General features: G+C 42.3%; 1 protein-coding gene across 1 annotated transcript in view; it reads left to right on the top strand.

The window, feature by feature from the left end:
- Positions 1–17893, top strand: part of LOC147691994 (cytochrome P450 2F2-like) — a 196839-nt gene that overhangs the window by 110735 nt on the left and 68211 nt on the right. Inside the window, exon 3 of the mRNA XM_086938284.1 lies at positions 292–433. Coding sequence (XP_086794410.1) covers positions 292–433 — 142 coding nt within the window. The remainder of the gene's footprint in view (positions 1–291; positions 434–17893) is intronic.

Consider the following 17893-nt stretch of genomic DNA (forward strand, 5'->3'; position numbering starts at 1 on the left):
GCGCCAGCCGGCCGACCCAGGTAAGTGTTTTTTTAATTTTCGTTCCATCCTGCAATCCCCCCGCCCCTCCCCACCACTCCAGCTCGGTAGCAGCACCTACTGATGTCATGTCAGATTTTCAGAACAGACTTTTAAGGGTCAAAATATATATTGTTTGCTCTAGTTGTGTTTTTGCTGTATAAACATAAAAATTGTATGAGCACAAAATGGAAAAATATCTATTTTAATTATTTTCTCTCCAATACTACGTTGGTTTCAATACTAATGATGGTGTTTCTAATCTGTTGCTAGGAGGAGAAGAACCCCAAGACTTATTTTCAGACTGAAACTTTGGTGATCACAACTCACAACCTATTCTTTGGTGGAACAGAAACCGTTAGCACAACTTTAAGATATGGATTCCTGATTCTCATGAAACACCCGGAAGTGGAAGGTACAATGTAATTTTAGACTATGCCGGTCCCAATGGATAATAAAAGCTTAGAAACAAGCTGCTACTTCAAGCTGCTACTTCAAACAAACATTACATTCTACTTCTCTGATGTATTGCTTGCACTTTCCTATGAACACCTGATGCCTAATTGAGATTTGGGAGTAATGGAATATCTTATGATTTCTGAAGAAAATGCTACATCTACTTAAGCTACTGCACTGGGTGTTTTTTCCCTCATATTAGTATGCCTGGGAAAAGTTTGATTACGCCGTAGTAATCAGAGTAATTTTGGTAATTCCACATTACTTTTTTATGCGGATTTGCAGATTATTATGTGACTACTCCTTCTTGTTTAATTAAGAGTAAATTATGGGAAAAATCCTACGGCAAAAAACCATTTAGCAAGCATGAGTGGCTGTTCATGATCATTATTCATGTTCTGCTGCATCTCTTTTTTTGCAGTTTTATATAGTGCAACAACCCAAAAGTATTTGAGCACTTTACATGAGCACCAGTTCCATTCAACAAAAAAACATTCATTTCTGTAAATACAGGGAGATTAAGTTATTTGCAAAACACACAAGATGATGGACGGAATTTTACACATTGGCAAAACCTTCACCCCCAGTCACAGATGTGGGTTTAATCCATCGTTATTTTGCTCACCACGCCACCCCAGTTCAGACATGGCCATATGCAAATCAGTTTTGACCCTGTGCCTCATGGGAACAGTCCAGCCCGAACAGCCAAGCCATGTTTTCCCTGGACCGGAATCAATTATCCTAGGACCGGTTTCTGGCTATCAGCCGTCATCAGCCAGGATAGCTTGACTCCAGTGGCGTAGTAAGCACGGGACCCACGTCTGGGCACACCCTTCCCACATAGGGCGAACAGCAAAACAAACAAGATGATGGACAGAATGTTTCACATTGGCAAAATATTCATCCCCAGTCACAGATCTGGGTTTAATCCATCGTTATTTTGCTCACCACGCCACCCCAGTACAGACATGGCCATATGCAAATAAGTCTTGACCCTCTGCCTCATGGGAACAGTCCAGCCTGAACTGCCAAGCCATGTCATCCCTGGACCGGAATCAAGCATCCTAGGACCGGTTTCTGGCTATCAGCCGTCATCAGCCAAGATAGCTTGACTCCAGTGGCGTAGTGAGCACTGGACCAACATCTGGGCATACCCTTCCTACATAGGGTGAGCAGCAAAACACACAAGATGATGGACGGAATGTTTCACATTGGCAAAACACACAAGATGATGGATGGAATGTTGCACAATGGCAACACATTCACCCCCAGTCACAGATCTGGGTTTAATCCATCGTTATTTTGCTCACCAAGCCACCCCAGTTCAGACATGGCCATATGAAAATCAGTCTTGACCCTGTCCTCATGGGAACAGTCCAGCCCGAAACGCCAAGCCATGTCTTCCCTGGACCGGAATCAAGCTTCCTAGGACTGGCTTCTGGCTATTAGCCGTCTTCAGTCAGGATAGTTGGACTCCAGTGGCTTAGTGAGCACGGGACCCACGTCTGGGCATACCCTTCCCACATGGGGTGAACTGCAAAACACACAAGATGATGGACGGAATGTTGCACAATGGCAAAACAATCACCCCCAGCCACAGATCTGGGTTTAATCCATCGTTATTTTGCTCACCAAGTCAGCCCAGTTCAGACATGGCCATATGCAAATAAGTCTTGACCTTGTGCCTCAGGGGAACAGTCCAGCCCAAACTGCCAAGCCATGTCTTCCCTGGACCGGAATCAAACATCCTAGGACCGGTTTCTGGCTATCAGCCGTCTTCAGCCAGGATAGCTGGACTCCAGTGGCGTAGTGAGCAGGGGGCCCATGTCTGGGTATACCCCTCCCACATAGGGTGAACAGCAAAACACACAAGATGATGGACGGAATGTTGCACATTGGCAAAACATTCACCTCCATTCACAGATCTGGGTTTAATCCATCGTTATTTTGCTCACCACGCCGCCCCAGTTTAGACATGGCCATGTGCAAATTAGTCTTGACCCTGTGCCTCATGAGAACAGTCCAGCCCGAACTGCCAAGCCATGTCTTCCTATTTGCCCAGAATCACAGGATGTTGAGCCAACGCCAAGACTTGAACCTGGCTCCCTTGTTCCAAAGTCGACATGTCTTTTACGTCACACCCATGTTGGACACAAGACTGCATTTTTCACTATGCATATAGTGCTAAATGGCAGTAATAAGTTGGAGGAAAATCTTACCCCAAGAGTATATTTTGCCAGCGTGAGTGGATGCCTGTGTAAACTATTCGTGTTCTGTTACATTTAGCGCTATGTCTTAGCGTAAAATGCATCCTTGCATCCATTTTGGACTCTAGGGGACATTTTTCTTCAAAGAAATAGTGCTAAATGCAGAAATAATCTTCTCTCATAATTCAAGCATACTCTTGCAGAATTTTTAGGTAATTCTGCATGATTACGTTACATGCAATTACGCAAGTTATGTCCACCTCTACATAATAGCCCTATGATGGATACAATACTAACAATGGATTGTTCTCCAGATTTAGCACTTCATATATAAATTAGAGAATTGTCTACCACTACCCAAATTTCGAAGAGTCCCCGATCTCTGCATTCATATGTCTATTCACTGACACTTTTGCTTTTTAGTGGCCTTAACTAATCGGAAAAGACTGCCAACATGAGCACAGCAAAGGAACTACAGGGCATATTATCAACAACTACCGATATTTATCGCTAAAGAACCTTAGCAACATTTTTTTTATCGCCAAGCATCGCCAGATTTTTTTGCAGAGATAACGTGCTATTAGCAACGTTTACCTCCAATGCGATAAAATATCCGGCGATAAACCAGCGATATTCAGGCATTAACGCCAATAGGGTCTTAACCTGAATATCCACCTCCCATTGGATATACAGGTTAAGAACTGGTCTGAGCAGGCGTTGGTGTTCAGCGATATTCGCGTAGCGCAATTTTTTTTATCGCTACGCCTGCCTTGCTAATAGGTGATAGCGACGTTAGCGACTGCTTTCAGTTGCTAACTGGTTGGGTACACCCACTTTGCATGTTATTAGCGATACATTTTGCTGACATGCAAAGCGGGCCCCAAACCGCTCGCTATCACCTAAAAGCTGTCGCTAACTGATGTTAGCGACAGTTTGCCAATAGGGCGATGAAATTATCGCCACCTAGCGGCCGAAAACAGCTGCAGAAGCGGCGATAATTTCATTTCGCCTGCCTTGATAATATGCCCCTCCATTTTTCCTTTATTGGTTATCGGAAAAAGTTTGCAGTGAGTAGGTTTCACTTACTCTTGTATTAGTCTTTACTTACTGCTACATTTCTGTAGTAAGCCAGGAGTTCCCCATAACTAAGCCACAGCAAATTTCTTGTGAATCAGTTCCACAATATTATTTTTCCTTTTAGGATGTGTTTCAGACTGCTCTTAGTGGCAAAATTGCCCATGTCACGTGTGTCATCTTCAGCAGGTCCCAGTTGCTAGGTTGCAGGATATTGTTATGTATGACTTCCATGGGAAGCCATCGTGTAAAACACAATATTAGAAACCTGGTGATTCACTTTCCTAACACGAGAACAGTAAAAGATCAGTAGTCGAGCCCTAGTCTTCCATCCTGTGGTCAGATTGATGGAGATCTGCCTCGTTCACCAGGCCTCTGAAAACCCGAGGGGGATAGGGCAAGTGTGGGTGGTTGTCCTGTCCCACAAACTCTAATCTAACTCTAATCTCACGCTGACAGGGGAAAGCAAGCTGCAGTGAAAGTCAGACCCGAGCTGGCTCTCCACCCTCCACTCTCACTGTGATGGCTTGGTGCAGGGAGAGAGAAGGGATGCTCACCAATTTAGATGCTTGTCCAAAGAGTATACAAAAGCCTGTCTATGTGTACATTTAACTTAGTGGCAATTTAAATCGGGCACATAGTTTCTCCGGTTTGCTTTATTAGCTAGGGTATACAATCGTTGATTCTTATTATAGAGAAATACATTCTCAGTAGCATTTCTGAGAAGGGAAAAGGAACAGGAGTGATACAACAGTCATCATTTCAATTGTGATAGTTTGAGGATGTGGATGTTTAATAGCACTGGTTTATCTCTGTTTAATGTTACTAGAAAAATTAACCATGTCTGTGTCTGACTGAACTACACCAGTCTCTATAAAATATAGTTTATGCAGCTAATAATACTGATGTCAGTACAGTAAAGGAACGAATGGTCAAAGGGGCTAGAACTGTGAGTATCTCCAAAGGATATGTTACTATTAACTTTTATATAGGCAATGATTGCGAAAGAGTAACAACTTTGGAATCTAATCTGAGCTTGCTGTGATTTGCAAATGATTTTTGATTGCTTCCAGCTAACTCAGTAAAACCTGACCAAAGGTAGGAAAAAAATGTTCTTCAAATCTGGAATCAAATTAAAATCTTCAAAAGAACAGTTGATTAATTTGATTGGAGCAAGTAACATTCTTGGAGTTTTCATGTTTAATTTGAGGATCCCATGTATTTCTTACTTTGTCATACAAAATTTCAGATCCATGTTACATACACGTAGCATTCATTTTACATGCCTACAGCATGTGTTATACAACAGCACTACATGCAAGCATATCCCTTGATTAAGGCCACCAGCTAACTTTGCCCCTGTGTGGACCTGGATGCTTTCCCCTGGAAAGACCATCTTTTTCTCCCAAATCGGAGTCTATTGTCCTTTCCACCTCCGATTTGTTAGGCCTTGCTCCCTCCTATAATCACCAGTGATCCATCGGGTGTCTAATACTTCCATCCCACCCTTTCTCAACAATCTTTACATATAGACCTCCCTCATCAAGGCTACTGTTAACTGAAAGGTTCCTTCAACTTATATTGTACTTCAGTGGATAAGATGACAACCTACTGCACCTCCTACTGTATTATGTCTCCAGTTTCCATCAGGTCTCATTGCCAGACCATCTCTGCATTAGGTACTCATCGTCCATCTTCCTTCTCAGGTGTCCTGTGACCAACTCCTTCTATAGGTTTCCTGTGCCACCTGCCTTCAACTGTCCACACCTTTCTTCAGGTCCCCCTTCTCACATTCCCCCAGTTTTGCACCTCTGATCATCATGCCCATGAACAAACACCCCATCATGGTTTTGCATCTCCGAAGTTTTCTTCTTCCTCTCCAACAGCTTACTCAGTGACTTTGTCTTATGCAAGAGATGTAAAGAGTGATAATTATGTAAGGCATTTAATGGTATTGCAAAATATGCCTTTGTTGGATACACACGCACTGGCGTACATCCACAACAACACACATACATTCACCAGCTCGTACATATATCTATACACACATCTAATCAATTTTCAATTCAATCTTTATTTAGTTGCTAAAGCAACATGAAAGAAATACAATTATACAATAATAAAAAAGTACATTTATACAAAAAACTAGTAATCAATACTATGCGTCACCACTATGGGGCAGTCGATTATGAATAGCAATTATCACATAATTATAAATAATTTAAAAATTTAAAAATACATCCTTACAAGATTAAAAAAAATCATTAGATGAACTTTATAACAGCCAAGGCCTAAAGATTAAAAATATTTCCAAAATTAAAACAAACAAAAAAACATGGTCCATAATTTGGTCAAATACGCATGATGTTATTATTAAAATGGAAGAGACATTTTCAACCTAATGAAATTTACAGCCAGGAGAAATCTACTAATTCCAAACACAATTACTTGGCTGGTGTCCGTTTTTAAAATTCTACCAGCTTCCTTATGGGATCTAGTGCCAATGAGACGACATAGTGGCACGATCCATTTTTTCCTTACTTTACTGTAACTGTGGCAAAAAAACAATATATGTAAAGTGTCTTCCCTTGTGTTATTAGGACATAAAGTGCAGCAGTCACTGTTTGTCATCCCCCAATTTTTCTCTAATACCTTGATTCTCAATATTCCATATCTATATTTGAGGTACAGGGTCTTGGCCAATGGCGGCTGAACCTCATCAAGAAATGATTCAAAACTAGCCACATTTTTAACCATTAGAAATTTTTCAGTTAAAGGACCATGAGTTCTAACATACGCAGAGTCGTGACTCACATAAGACCAGAAAGACAATTTTACTATTTTCTTAGAGGCCATTATTAAGGACTCTGGCTCGCTCCAGAAGTGGGCTAGACCAAGTTTGGATAACCAAACTCTTACGTGTTTAAACCAGTATATTTGGCTACCACTATCTAGGTTCAGTACTTCTTTCAACCCATTTTTGTAGTCAGTCAATTCAGGAGTTGCCCATAATCTGACCCATAAAAGTAATGGTCTCAGCATAGCATGGTGATCAGTGTGCTTAATATTTAAATCCAAGAATAGTGGGACCAGTGGAGTATTGGTGGGTATTTTTAGTAATCCCCTGACAAACTTGTTCTCCAGTGTTTCAAAGGTTTTCCTGCAAACAGGTCCCCATAATTCAGCTCCATACAGAGCAGCTGATTGGACCTTGTACCTAAAGATCTCTATTGCTGGGGTTACTGCCTTGTTTACACATTTATTGTGTCTTTTTAAGATAGGAAGACAATTTTGTTTAAACAATATTTTAGATTTTTCTATCTGGGATCTCCATCCCATTGAGGAGTCTAATAAGACCCCTAAATATGTGAAGCTCTGTTCATATTCGAGCTTATGACCATTTAAGATTAGATTTTTTTTTAAACTTTTGTGCGGGTTTAGAGCCATGTATTTAGTTTTTTTTTACGTTGATTTCTAGCCCTTTTAGAGAACAATATTCCTGGAATCTATCTAGTAGAATCTGGAGGCCTCTTGGGGTTTGTGAGATGAGAATTGTGTTGTCCGCGAAAAGGAGGGACGCTACGCGTTCCCCACCCAATCGGGGCGAATCGTTATCACAATTCTCCATATAAGCCGCAATATCATTGACAAAGAGGGAGAATAATGTGGGAGCCAGTACGCATCCTTGGCGTACTCCTCTTTTTATTGGGATTGGGTCTGTAAGATCCCCATTTGGGCCCCACCTGACCTTGGCATAGTTCTCCTGATGCAGGCCCATCACCAAGTTTAGGAGTTCCGCAGGGAGTCCCTGCCTTTCCAAGGATTTCCAAAGTAAGTCACGTGGTATCAGGTCAAATGCTGCTCGTAAATCCACAAAGGTCACATACAAGTGACCCGTGCGGATGATGACATATTTCCAATACAAGCAGCATAACCTTAGTACCTGGTCTATGGTCCCAGTTTTGTCCCTAAACCCCGCCTGATATTTTGATAAAACTAATTTTTCATCTAGCCATGTGTTTATACAATTTAATATATGCCTGGCGTATATCTTTTGGGTTATATCTGAAAGACTAATGGGGCGATCGTTGGCTGGATCGCCCCTATCCCCCTTTTTAAAAATAGTGATAATTTCTGCTCCTTACCACGTGTCGGGGATTTGGTAACCAGCCGCAAAAGCATTGAATAAATGGTTTAAATATGGCGCCCACACTTCCGTGTTGTGCAAATAAAGATCGCCTGGGATTTTATCTAGTCCGGGTGCCTTTCCTTGTTTAACTGAAGCGAGTGCTAGCTCCGTTTCGTGTAAATCAAAGACTACCTGTGGGAATGGATTCACTGGCTGATTTATAGTCGGATCTTCCAAAGGAGTGGCCTCAGTGGTTTTAGCTGCATACAACATTGTAAAATGTTTGACCCACGTGGGCTCATCTAAGAAAACCTCTCTGGAGTCTTTCTCGCGTTTGTTCCCCTTAGCCACTAATTCCCAGAAATGCCTCTGGTCCTTGGGTATAGCAGATTGTAACATGCTGGACCACAGTTCCTCGTCCCAAGAGGTTTTTGCTTTTGTTAAAGTTACATTGTGAAATTTCCTTTTGTCTCTAATTTCCTCTGGACTTTTTCTTTTAATTGCCTCAATTAATGCGGTTTTAGCAGCACGGCATTCCTTATTATACCAGGGTTTCCCAACTGGTTTACCATTTCCTATACCAATCCCCTTTTTTGGTCTTTTGGTTAAAATACCTAGCAGTTGACTAAAAAATAACTTGTGTAGTTTAATGAATTCCCCAGTTTCATAGCTAAGAGGGCAGTATGATTCAAATATATTTGCAAAGTACAATAATACTGGATAGAAGATCCTCTCTCTCCAGTATGTATGCCCATTTGACGGCCCTCCGGTTATTGCTAACTATGATGTTATCTGGTAATGTTAAATGTACTTGTGGGTCACCTACCTCTGTATTTCCCTGCCCCTTTAGTAGATTTTTAAGGAAACTAGGGGCATATTATCAAGGGGGTTTATCTCCGCTTTTTTGGCTTTAAAAGCCAAGAAAGCGGAGATAAAATTATCTCCCTATTATCTAGCTGCCGCTAACACCAGTTAGCGACAGCTAGTAGGAGATAGCGATCATCTTGGGCCCCACTTTGCATGTCAGTGATATTTATCACTAATGAGATGCAAAGTGGGCATGCCAAGATGTTAGAGACTGAAAACAGTCGCTAACATCGCTATCTCCTATTACCAACTTTTGGAGATATTCGCGCTAAGCGGGAATATCTCCAAAAGCTAACACCTGCCCAGAGCAGTTCTTAGCCATGTTATCCAATGGGAGGTGGATAACATGGCTAAGAGCATTAGCTCGCTAATGCATGAATATCGCTGACTTTTCAGCGATATTCATGCATTGCGGCCGTTTTTTATCGCATTTGCGATAAACCTTGCTAATAGCAAGGTTTATCTGCGATAAAAATCGCCGATGTGCGGCGATAATTTTTGTCTCTAAACAAGTTAGAGACAAAAATTATCGCTAGTTGTTGGTAATATGCCCCCTAGTCTCCAGGGGGTAATGATCACTGTCGAATCTCTCCTTGACTTTTAAATCAATTGTATATGGCCACAGGTCAAGCGAAATAATAACATAATCTAGGTTACTTTTGTAATCTCGCCTCCTGAAGGTGAGGGCTTTTGGGCTGTCGGATGGCATACGCCCATTACAAGCCCTCAGACCATGGCTAATTAGCAGCCTAGTGATTTGAAGGGCTAAAGTAGTCCCAGGTACAGTTCCATTATCAGTCAGGAGAGGTATCTTATTGGCCAAATCCTCCTCTTCATACAGATTGACCATACCCGTGATCGGTTCATAGTTACAATTAATATCCCCACATAAGATTATACTTGCATCTAACCCTAGGGTATCCATGAAAGTCTCCAATTTTTCAATACATGGGGACACCTTATAGAATGGATGAGGACTATTATACACATTTATAAGGTTAATCACCCTTTTGTCCTCAGAAGTTATTTCCAGACCGAGTATATCTAGTGAATCGGCATTTAAAATTTTAATGCCGATATTGATAGATACACTGATCCATATTAGTAGGCCCCCTGAGGCTCGTCCTCTTGATGAAGGCACGGCCTCAATTTGAAATGTTTTATATCCCACTCTATGGACCTGGTCCGTAGCCCATGTCTCCTGTAGCATGCAAATATCAAAAGAGTTCACGTAAGAATTCCAATCAGGGTCACATATTTTAGCACGCACCCCCGCAACATTCCATGAAACTAGTGTAACTAGTGAGGCTCGAGAGGGCCCTTCATTTGCCCCACAATTGCCTGCTAATATAAGTGAGGACGGTCCACTATTGACCCCGGTACCAAATGTAATATCAACATTTTCAGCCCTCAAGGGTCTACTTCCATCTGTCACCTTAATGTCATCAATATTACAAATATATGCACCTCCACTATTTCCACTGTCTCCCTCTCTGTTCATTAAACATCAATCACATTCGTCCAACCCACTGAACACATCAAACCTATTCGATGTTTCCAATGGCGTAAATGGGATTAAATGAGCCATTCTACTGTGTTCACTTGTGGTGTATCTGGGATGTGTGGTATTCCACCCGGGAACAACAGGGGCTGGTGGTGGTTGATACATATGAACAGGGTTATTAGCAGATACCATATTGGAAAAATGGTTATCAAGGAGGTCTTTGCCAGTTACCGATTGATGTGGAAATACGATTGATCTTGGGTAAAAATAGATTAATGGGCGTGGTATAATACAGTTATTCACATTGCCGTGTGGCCATGACAATATATATTGAGCTGCATTTATGTCTCTAAAATTCACCACAACCACGTCTCCCCCTATATACTTTGGTCTTCCACCTAGCCAAGGCAGACGTCGGACATGAACTATTTCACCATTAATATGACTGGCTTTTGGTCTATACAAAGATAGCCAGTGTATAATTTTATTCTTAAGTTGGAAGAAGCCTTCCCGCTTGTTTCCTGGTAGTTCTGGTACCCCAGTGAGCACCACCACGTATGGTACAGCTTCTGGCGGGAGTTCAGTAGGTGGTCTCCTGCCTTGGGCTCCTTTTGTGAATCTGGGTTCAGCTACTTCCAATCTTGGCAACAAGTTACCCGGTTCCCTTGCTAAGTTATTAATAACGTTACAAAGAGGGGGGTTGAACCCATGCAGTCACGGGGACCTGGGCACTATGTGATACATATAAAGGGGGGTCCCCGTAGGAAGGAAATGTGTATTGTGTGTTACATACACTAAAATGATTCAAAAATCAATAAAGCAAGAAATTTATGTAAGCAAATCTCAGATTGGCATATATTATTTAATGACCAATACGTTGTGGTTATCAGATGCAATACAAAAATCATGTAAATTGAAGGCCCTTCAATTTACATGATTTTTGTATTGCATCTGATAACCACAACGTATTGGTCATTAAATAATATATGCCAATCTGAGATTTGCTTACATAAATTTCTTGCTTTATTGATTTTTGAACAAGTTATTAATAACAGCAGTGTCCGAAATACGATTCAAGTTTGTAACTGAACTCTGTGCTGATTTTTTAGACAGGCTTGGTTTGGGAGTAGGCAGATTTTTGGTTGCGGATAGAATACTTGTAGGCTGTTTATTGATTGCAGCTGGTATGGCTGTTGTCAGTTTGTTGTTAGAAGGGGTGGTAGTAGAAGATGTTGCCACAGCGTTGTCTAATGAGGGAGTATGCGCCGAAGTTGACGCTTGGCTGAGGATTGTTGATGTTAATGGGCCTTTATTTCCTGGGGGCCTGGTAGAGGTCCTTTGTGTGGCCAAATCTTCCTCTATTTTCCCCAGTCTTAACTCCACTCCTTTTAATCTTTCAACAATGGCTTTCGCGTAACTCCTCACAATAAGTTCTATGCTATCAAGCAATTTACTAGTAGGGATAGATGTAGACCCTTCTGTGTTATCAGCATGTTCAGTATTGAACTCAGTGACCAGATGGGGGGTGGATAAAGGTAATGCTGGAGAGTTTGGCGCAATTTCTACAACTTCCTTAGCAACCAGTGTTCCTGGGGCTTCAGAGCAAGTAGGATTAGGCTTCTTTCCAAAATCAGAGTGACTTATCTTTGGCTTTGTTGGGTCCAATTTTTTGCGTCTCCTTTTGGTAGGTGGAGGGCCATGGTTTTTGTGTGGTAAGGGCCTCATTATTTTTCCTCTCACAACCTTCCCTGGTCTAGGTGTTATAATGTGTAAAGCATTAGGGGTACCAGAGGGTTCAAGAGAAATGATGGCTGATTCAGATTGTGTTGAACCACTTTAAGGCGCTAGACACTCCCTTAGAAGTATAAGGACGCCGTCCCCTGTAGATGTGATATCCATGGAATCGGCAAACAGATCCTTGTCCGATGTAACATCAGGAATAGGCTCAGATAGAGCCCTGTTCTTAATTCGTTCAATAGAACGACGGCGATCAGCCCGGCGTTCTGTTAGTAAGAAGTCTTTAGACCCTTCAAAGGTGCGTTTAGGAAAATAATTATCTAGGGTGCCGTTCGCAAAACTCCCCGTTTTGTCAGGGGCAGTGGTAGAGGCAGTTGCAATTGATGAACTATGCACAGATGTAGACATTTTCAATGATGTCAAAGTACGGGAAATTATCGCAACTTACTTGGGTACGGTCCCACGGCCAGGGGATCTGGCCCAGTCCAGTCTCCTCAGGCCTCTGAGGGCCTAAGAGGGCCCACCCTTTGCCCGGGCTTAGCCCGCGTGCAGCCCGCACGCGTCCCGCGACACGGACCTCTCTCCCAGATTTAAAGAGCCTCCTGGCGCGACATCCTTTGGTGGGCGGGGTCAGGTGAGGTCAGCCGCAGGGAGTGGTGGGGCTTGTGGTCTCCCCCCTCGGCGGCCGCGCACAGAGATGGAAAATGCAGCGGCAGCGGGGGAGACCTGAAGGAGACAGCCAGCTGGTGAAAAGCGTCCCTTGCCACCTTACAGCCCCCACGGAGACACCAGCAGGATCCTTGCAAAGAGTATTGACCCAGGTATGGCCAGCAACACAGAACGGTCCTTCGGCAATTTCAACAAGGAGTGTCTCCAGTTTCCATCAGGTCTCATTACCAGACCATCTCTGCATTAGGTACTCATCGTCCATCTTCCTTCTCAGGTGTCCTGTGACCAACTCCTTCTGTAGGTTTCCTGTGCCACCTGCCTTCAACTGTCCACACCTTTCTTCAGGTCCCCCTTCTCACATTCCCCTCGTTTTGCACCTCTGATCATCATGCCCATGAACAAACACCCCATCATGGTTTTGCATCTCCGAAGTTTTCTTCTTCCTCTCCAACAGCTTACTCAGTGACTTTGTCTTATGCAAGAGATGTAAAGAGTGATAATTATGTAAGGCATTTAATGTTATTGCAAAATATGCCTTTGTTGGATACACACGCACTGACGTACATCCACAACAACACACATACATTCACCAGCTCGTACATATATCTATACACACAACTAATCAATTTCACAGGAATATTTGGAACCAGCTGTGATCAACATGGTCAGGGTTTGACTACATTAAAGATTCTGTAATGGAATAGAGTAATGCTTTAATTAACAGTTCATATGCTGTGATTATAAAGGGAAAGGCTTAACCAGAAAGAATATTCTGAGGAAACTCTGTTAGCTGCCCCTTGGTAAAATGTACAAGTTTGATTCATGGAGCTAAGGATGCTCCTAGGCTTAGCTAATTTAAACATTTACTTTAAGGGTGTTTGTTTCTCTAAAACTGTCCTTCTTGTGAGCTGTGGTAGGGCAGTATCCCTTCATTCTCACCCCAACCTAACACTCACTCACAAACCTACCACTTAACTGCTGGCTTGTTCACCTACTCACTCACTCTTCCAATCACCCACCTACTCACTCAATCTACAATGCTCCTACCACACACACATTTATCTCCTAACTCACCCACTTACCTCATGCTGCATTACCACCCTTGCTCATCCACTCAGATAAGCACTTATAGTCACAGTCTACAACACTTAAAATTACTTCTAAACACAGACACCTAAACACTTATAAGTATCGCCCAATCACTTTTAAGACCATTGTCCGTCCCAGGTCCAGTTCCTGAAGCGCTAACATAGCTTAACACTTAACTATAAGCCACTCCTATATACACATGTACATGCATCCAAGCACTCATATCCCACACGCTCTTGCAATGCTTTTCACATGTGTGTTAAATCAAGCAGTAAAAACACAGTGTCACCTATTCATAGAATCGGATGAATCGACATGGGGACACACTCATGCAATGCTCAATTCATGTACACTAGCACCCACACAAACACCACACACACACACAGACAATTGCACACACATGCCAACTTACACAAGAGTACAACACTGCTGCAAATCCATAATTCTTCTAAGGGTTTTAAATAATTCTTCTGAAATGTACTGTGCTTGTGCTTACATCTCTCCCATGATGGAACTAAATTCAAGAGTAAAAAAGGGTTACAGGTGCAATGAAAGAAACAGAAAACTGTGAAATTTTGCTACAGAAAAATGTAGGTTAAAAAATGTTGGTAAAAAAAGTGACAAGTTTCACGTCATTTTCTTAATACTAACATTCAATTTATTCGAGTTTGCAGAGACATAAACAAACCCAAAATAATTGATGAAACTGAATCAAAACATCTACAGCATCTTCACAGCTGTCCTTCAGTAGCACAGCTGTCCTTCCAGACTTCCAAGAGGGATAAGCAAGATATGGCACATTCCTGCTCTCTTTCTGAGCTGGTGCACTAGTGGTTGCCAAGCGGCATTGCAGGCACCTTTGCACCATTGCGTTGCATGTAGGATTGTTTTTGTGCAGGAAGGGGCAACTTTCTGCACAAACACAATACTCTGAGTTTATTCTTGTTTCTATGTGTGCTGTAGAGCGCAGCACATGCAGAAAGAGGAAAAACTAGGATAAATAAACATATATGTTTCCTCGTTACACCTCCCAGGTTTACAACTGATAATAAATCTGGGAATGCGCCAAAAACCATGAGTGGATATGTGAGATCACTTAACCCCTTAAGTGCTGATGACGGAACCGCTCCATCATCAGCTGCGGTGGCACTGTGCTGATGACGGAGCGGTTCCGTCATGGCCCGCCCGCCGCTCATGCGCGGCGCGAATTCCGCGCCTGCGCTGAGCGTTCCATTGAGCGGGCGGGGCCATGACTGAACCTCTCCGTCATAAGCACAGCGCAACCGACGCTGGTGACGGAGCAGTTACGTCACCAGCATGCGCCCGCCGCTCTTCCGCACCGCCCCCTTAGCACTGAGGCGGAATAGCCACCGCAGTGAAGGGGTTAAGCTTCACCCATGAAACTTCTTCCCAGGGCAGAGTAACGCAATGCAACAACTTGCGCTGTCTTATCTTACTCCAAATGTTACTATGGCCAGCAGAGCCATGCAAGGTGGCTATGCGTGGTATAGTAAATCTCCCTTAAGGGCTTTGCAATGCAAACCCTTAGTAAATCTGGGCCGGTGTGTCTAAGCTGTGGACAAAGCAAGCATTTTCGAGTAGCATTACATTTAAGATGAGAGAACAATATAAGCGGAAGTGTTGTATGCCGAAAGTAATTACATGTTACTTAGCTCAAGAAAAAACACCTTTGTAAACAATTTTGCCTGTAAATGAAATTTCAAGCTAATGTTACATGCAAAATGTGGTTTGTAAAATAATGACATAATCACACAGAACCTTGGTATTAGATAAAGTTCGAAACTGGAAATTCACACAATCCTGCGGGCAGAATAACATTTCTATCTACACTTGGAACTGAGCTGAAACATGTGGAGCATTGGAAACATAGGCATGTTTCTGACAAGGTAAGTGGAGACAACAGGCCATATCTATAATTATTTGATGCAACACAGAAAAAAAACTTGGAGAGAGCTGAAATGAGCCACATTTCCCAACATATAACGCATTCCTGCTCTCTGCACTGGTGCACTCTGTGCTGACTTGTGCTAAAAACAGGCACTCTTTCGCCATGGTGCAAGGGTGCCTGCATTGAAGGCAGGATTGTTTTTGTGCAGGATGGGACATCTTCCTGCACAGAAACAATCCCTAGAAGCATTTTTCTTTTTTGGAGGGTGCTGCAGAATGCGGAGTAAACAACAAAGAGAAATAAAGATATTTTTCCTAGTTGCGCCTCTATAGGGAAGGCTTACCATTTTGACACATTTCCCAGGATTACCTGTCTTGGTTAATCTGGAAATGCACTCTTCACCAATGTAATGTCTTTCCAGCACAGAAAAATGCAAGGCAGCTAATTGCGCAGTATTGCATGACTCCACATTTACAAAGCAACACAGGGCTACGCAGGTGGCCTTGCGTGGCATGGTAAATCTGACTTAAGGATTGTGTTGCCCTTGCGTTCCCCTGCATGGTGCAAGGGCAACACAATCCCTTGATAAATCTGGCTCAACGTATATTGTTGCTCAGATATGAATTTACCTTAAAGAAATTAAAACACAATAGGTGTTCGGCAAACCACGAACAAGTTGGTTTAATTAAATGCAGCAGCCGGGAGAGCATTGGCAGAATCATGTCTGAAAATTGTCTCAGTGTACAGAGGTTTGGGCAGCGCATTTATACAGTTTGTGTGGTACAATAAACCAATTTAACATTCTTATATTCTTGTACATGTTTTACCAAAGCTGAGGCGTATACCATAATTCCAACCATCTGATAAGGGGACGCAGACGGCTCTCGACTTTGCGTTGTGCTAGTATGGGCCAGTGTGTATGTTTCCAGATGTCCACCATGGGGAGCGCATGATCACTACGTGTTGTGGGTATTGATTGGCTGACTACGTGTGGCATCTGACTTTGTGGTATTTTGGGAAAGGGCGCCTCTGGCCAAACGTGTATGATTGGGGCCAATTTCCTTGAACCTGTTGTGGTGTACCTGCCTATCTATGGGATCGATCTGAGTTTTACTGTGCATGCGCTTGTCTTTGGGCTAAGTGTAACCCCATATGTAGGCTATCAATCTGTAGGCTTGGGTTTTGGGTCGAGGGGCTGGTCTGACCACGTACCTCTGACTCAGAGTAGATGGGGAGGTCACCTTGGGTGAATTTGACAACAATGAAAGGAGTTCATTATTGTGTGCACATAAAAACTGGTGGTCGTTGATCTCATATTTACTGTCATTCTCATTATTATGCATACAGTTGTTATAGTGTACATTAACATAATCTTTACTGATATTAACATTGTAATGCAGTCTTAAAGTACTGTGTACATCAACATGGTCCTTGCTGATATTAACATTGCTATGCGTGCATAGGTTATGATGTAATTCAATATTGCATTTATTGATATTGCTGTTGCTATACGTTCATATATCATGGCGTACATTGACATTGGGGCATATTATCAAGAATGGCATTAAAATTATTGCCGGTTTAGCAGCAGAAAACTGCTGCTAAAGTGGCAATAATCGGCTTGATAATATACCCTGGAGAATTCAAATAGAAGCCCATGTTCACACCAGAACATGGACTTCTATTGGAATTCTCAAGGGCATATTATCAAGCCCATTATCGCCGTTTTAGCTGCAGTTTTCTGCCGCAAAACCAGCGATAATTGTTAACGCCGTTTTTGATAAAATGCCCCATTATTTTCATCACCATTAACAATATTATACTGTATTAGATGTGGGACAAGGTGCTTTCTAGGGCATATTGGAAACTGCACATTTTGTTTGCTTGGATAGTTCTAAATAACAGATTGTGTTTAGTTTGGTATAATGGGAGCAGCAATATGTGCTTTTTATGGCATTAAAGAAATGAGCAATATGCTTACTGAATATAGGTTCAATATGCTTAACAAGACATTATTAAAACAGGGAAAACCTGAATGCTGGGTTGAACTGTATATATAAAATGCTTACTCTGGAACAATAGGACATTCATGGAAACTGTTCAAAATGTGTAAATGGGATATTTTAACAAATGCACATTTTCCATACTTATAGCAGCACAATGAAAAGTATGCGATTCCCATTTCTTTTCAACATAAAAATGAGACAACCTTTAGATGTTATCTTCTTCTTTAG

The sequence above is a fragment of the Lissotriton vulgaris genome, chromosome 9, assembly GCF_964263255.1.
Source record: "Lissotriton vulgaris chromosome 9, aLisVul1.2, whole genome shotgun sequence".
Classification (NCBI taxonomy): domain Eukaryota; kingdom Metazoa; phylum Chordata; class Amphibia; order Caudata; family Salamandridae; genus Lissotriton; species Lissotriton vulgaris.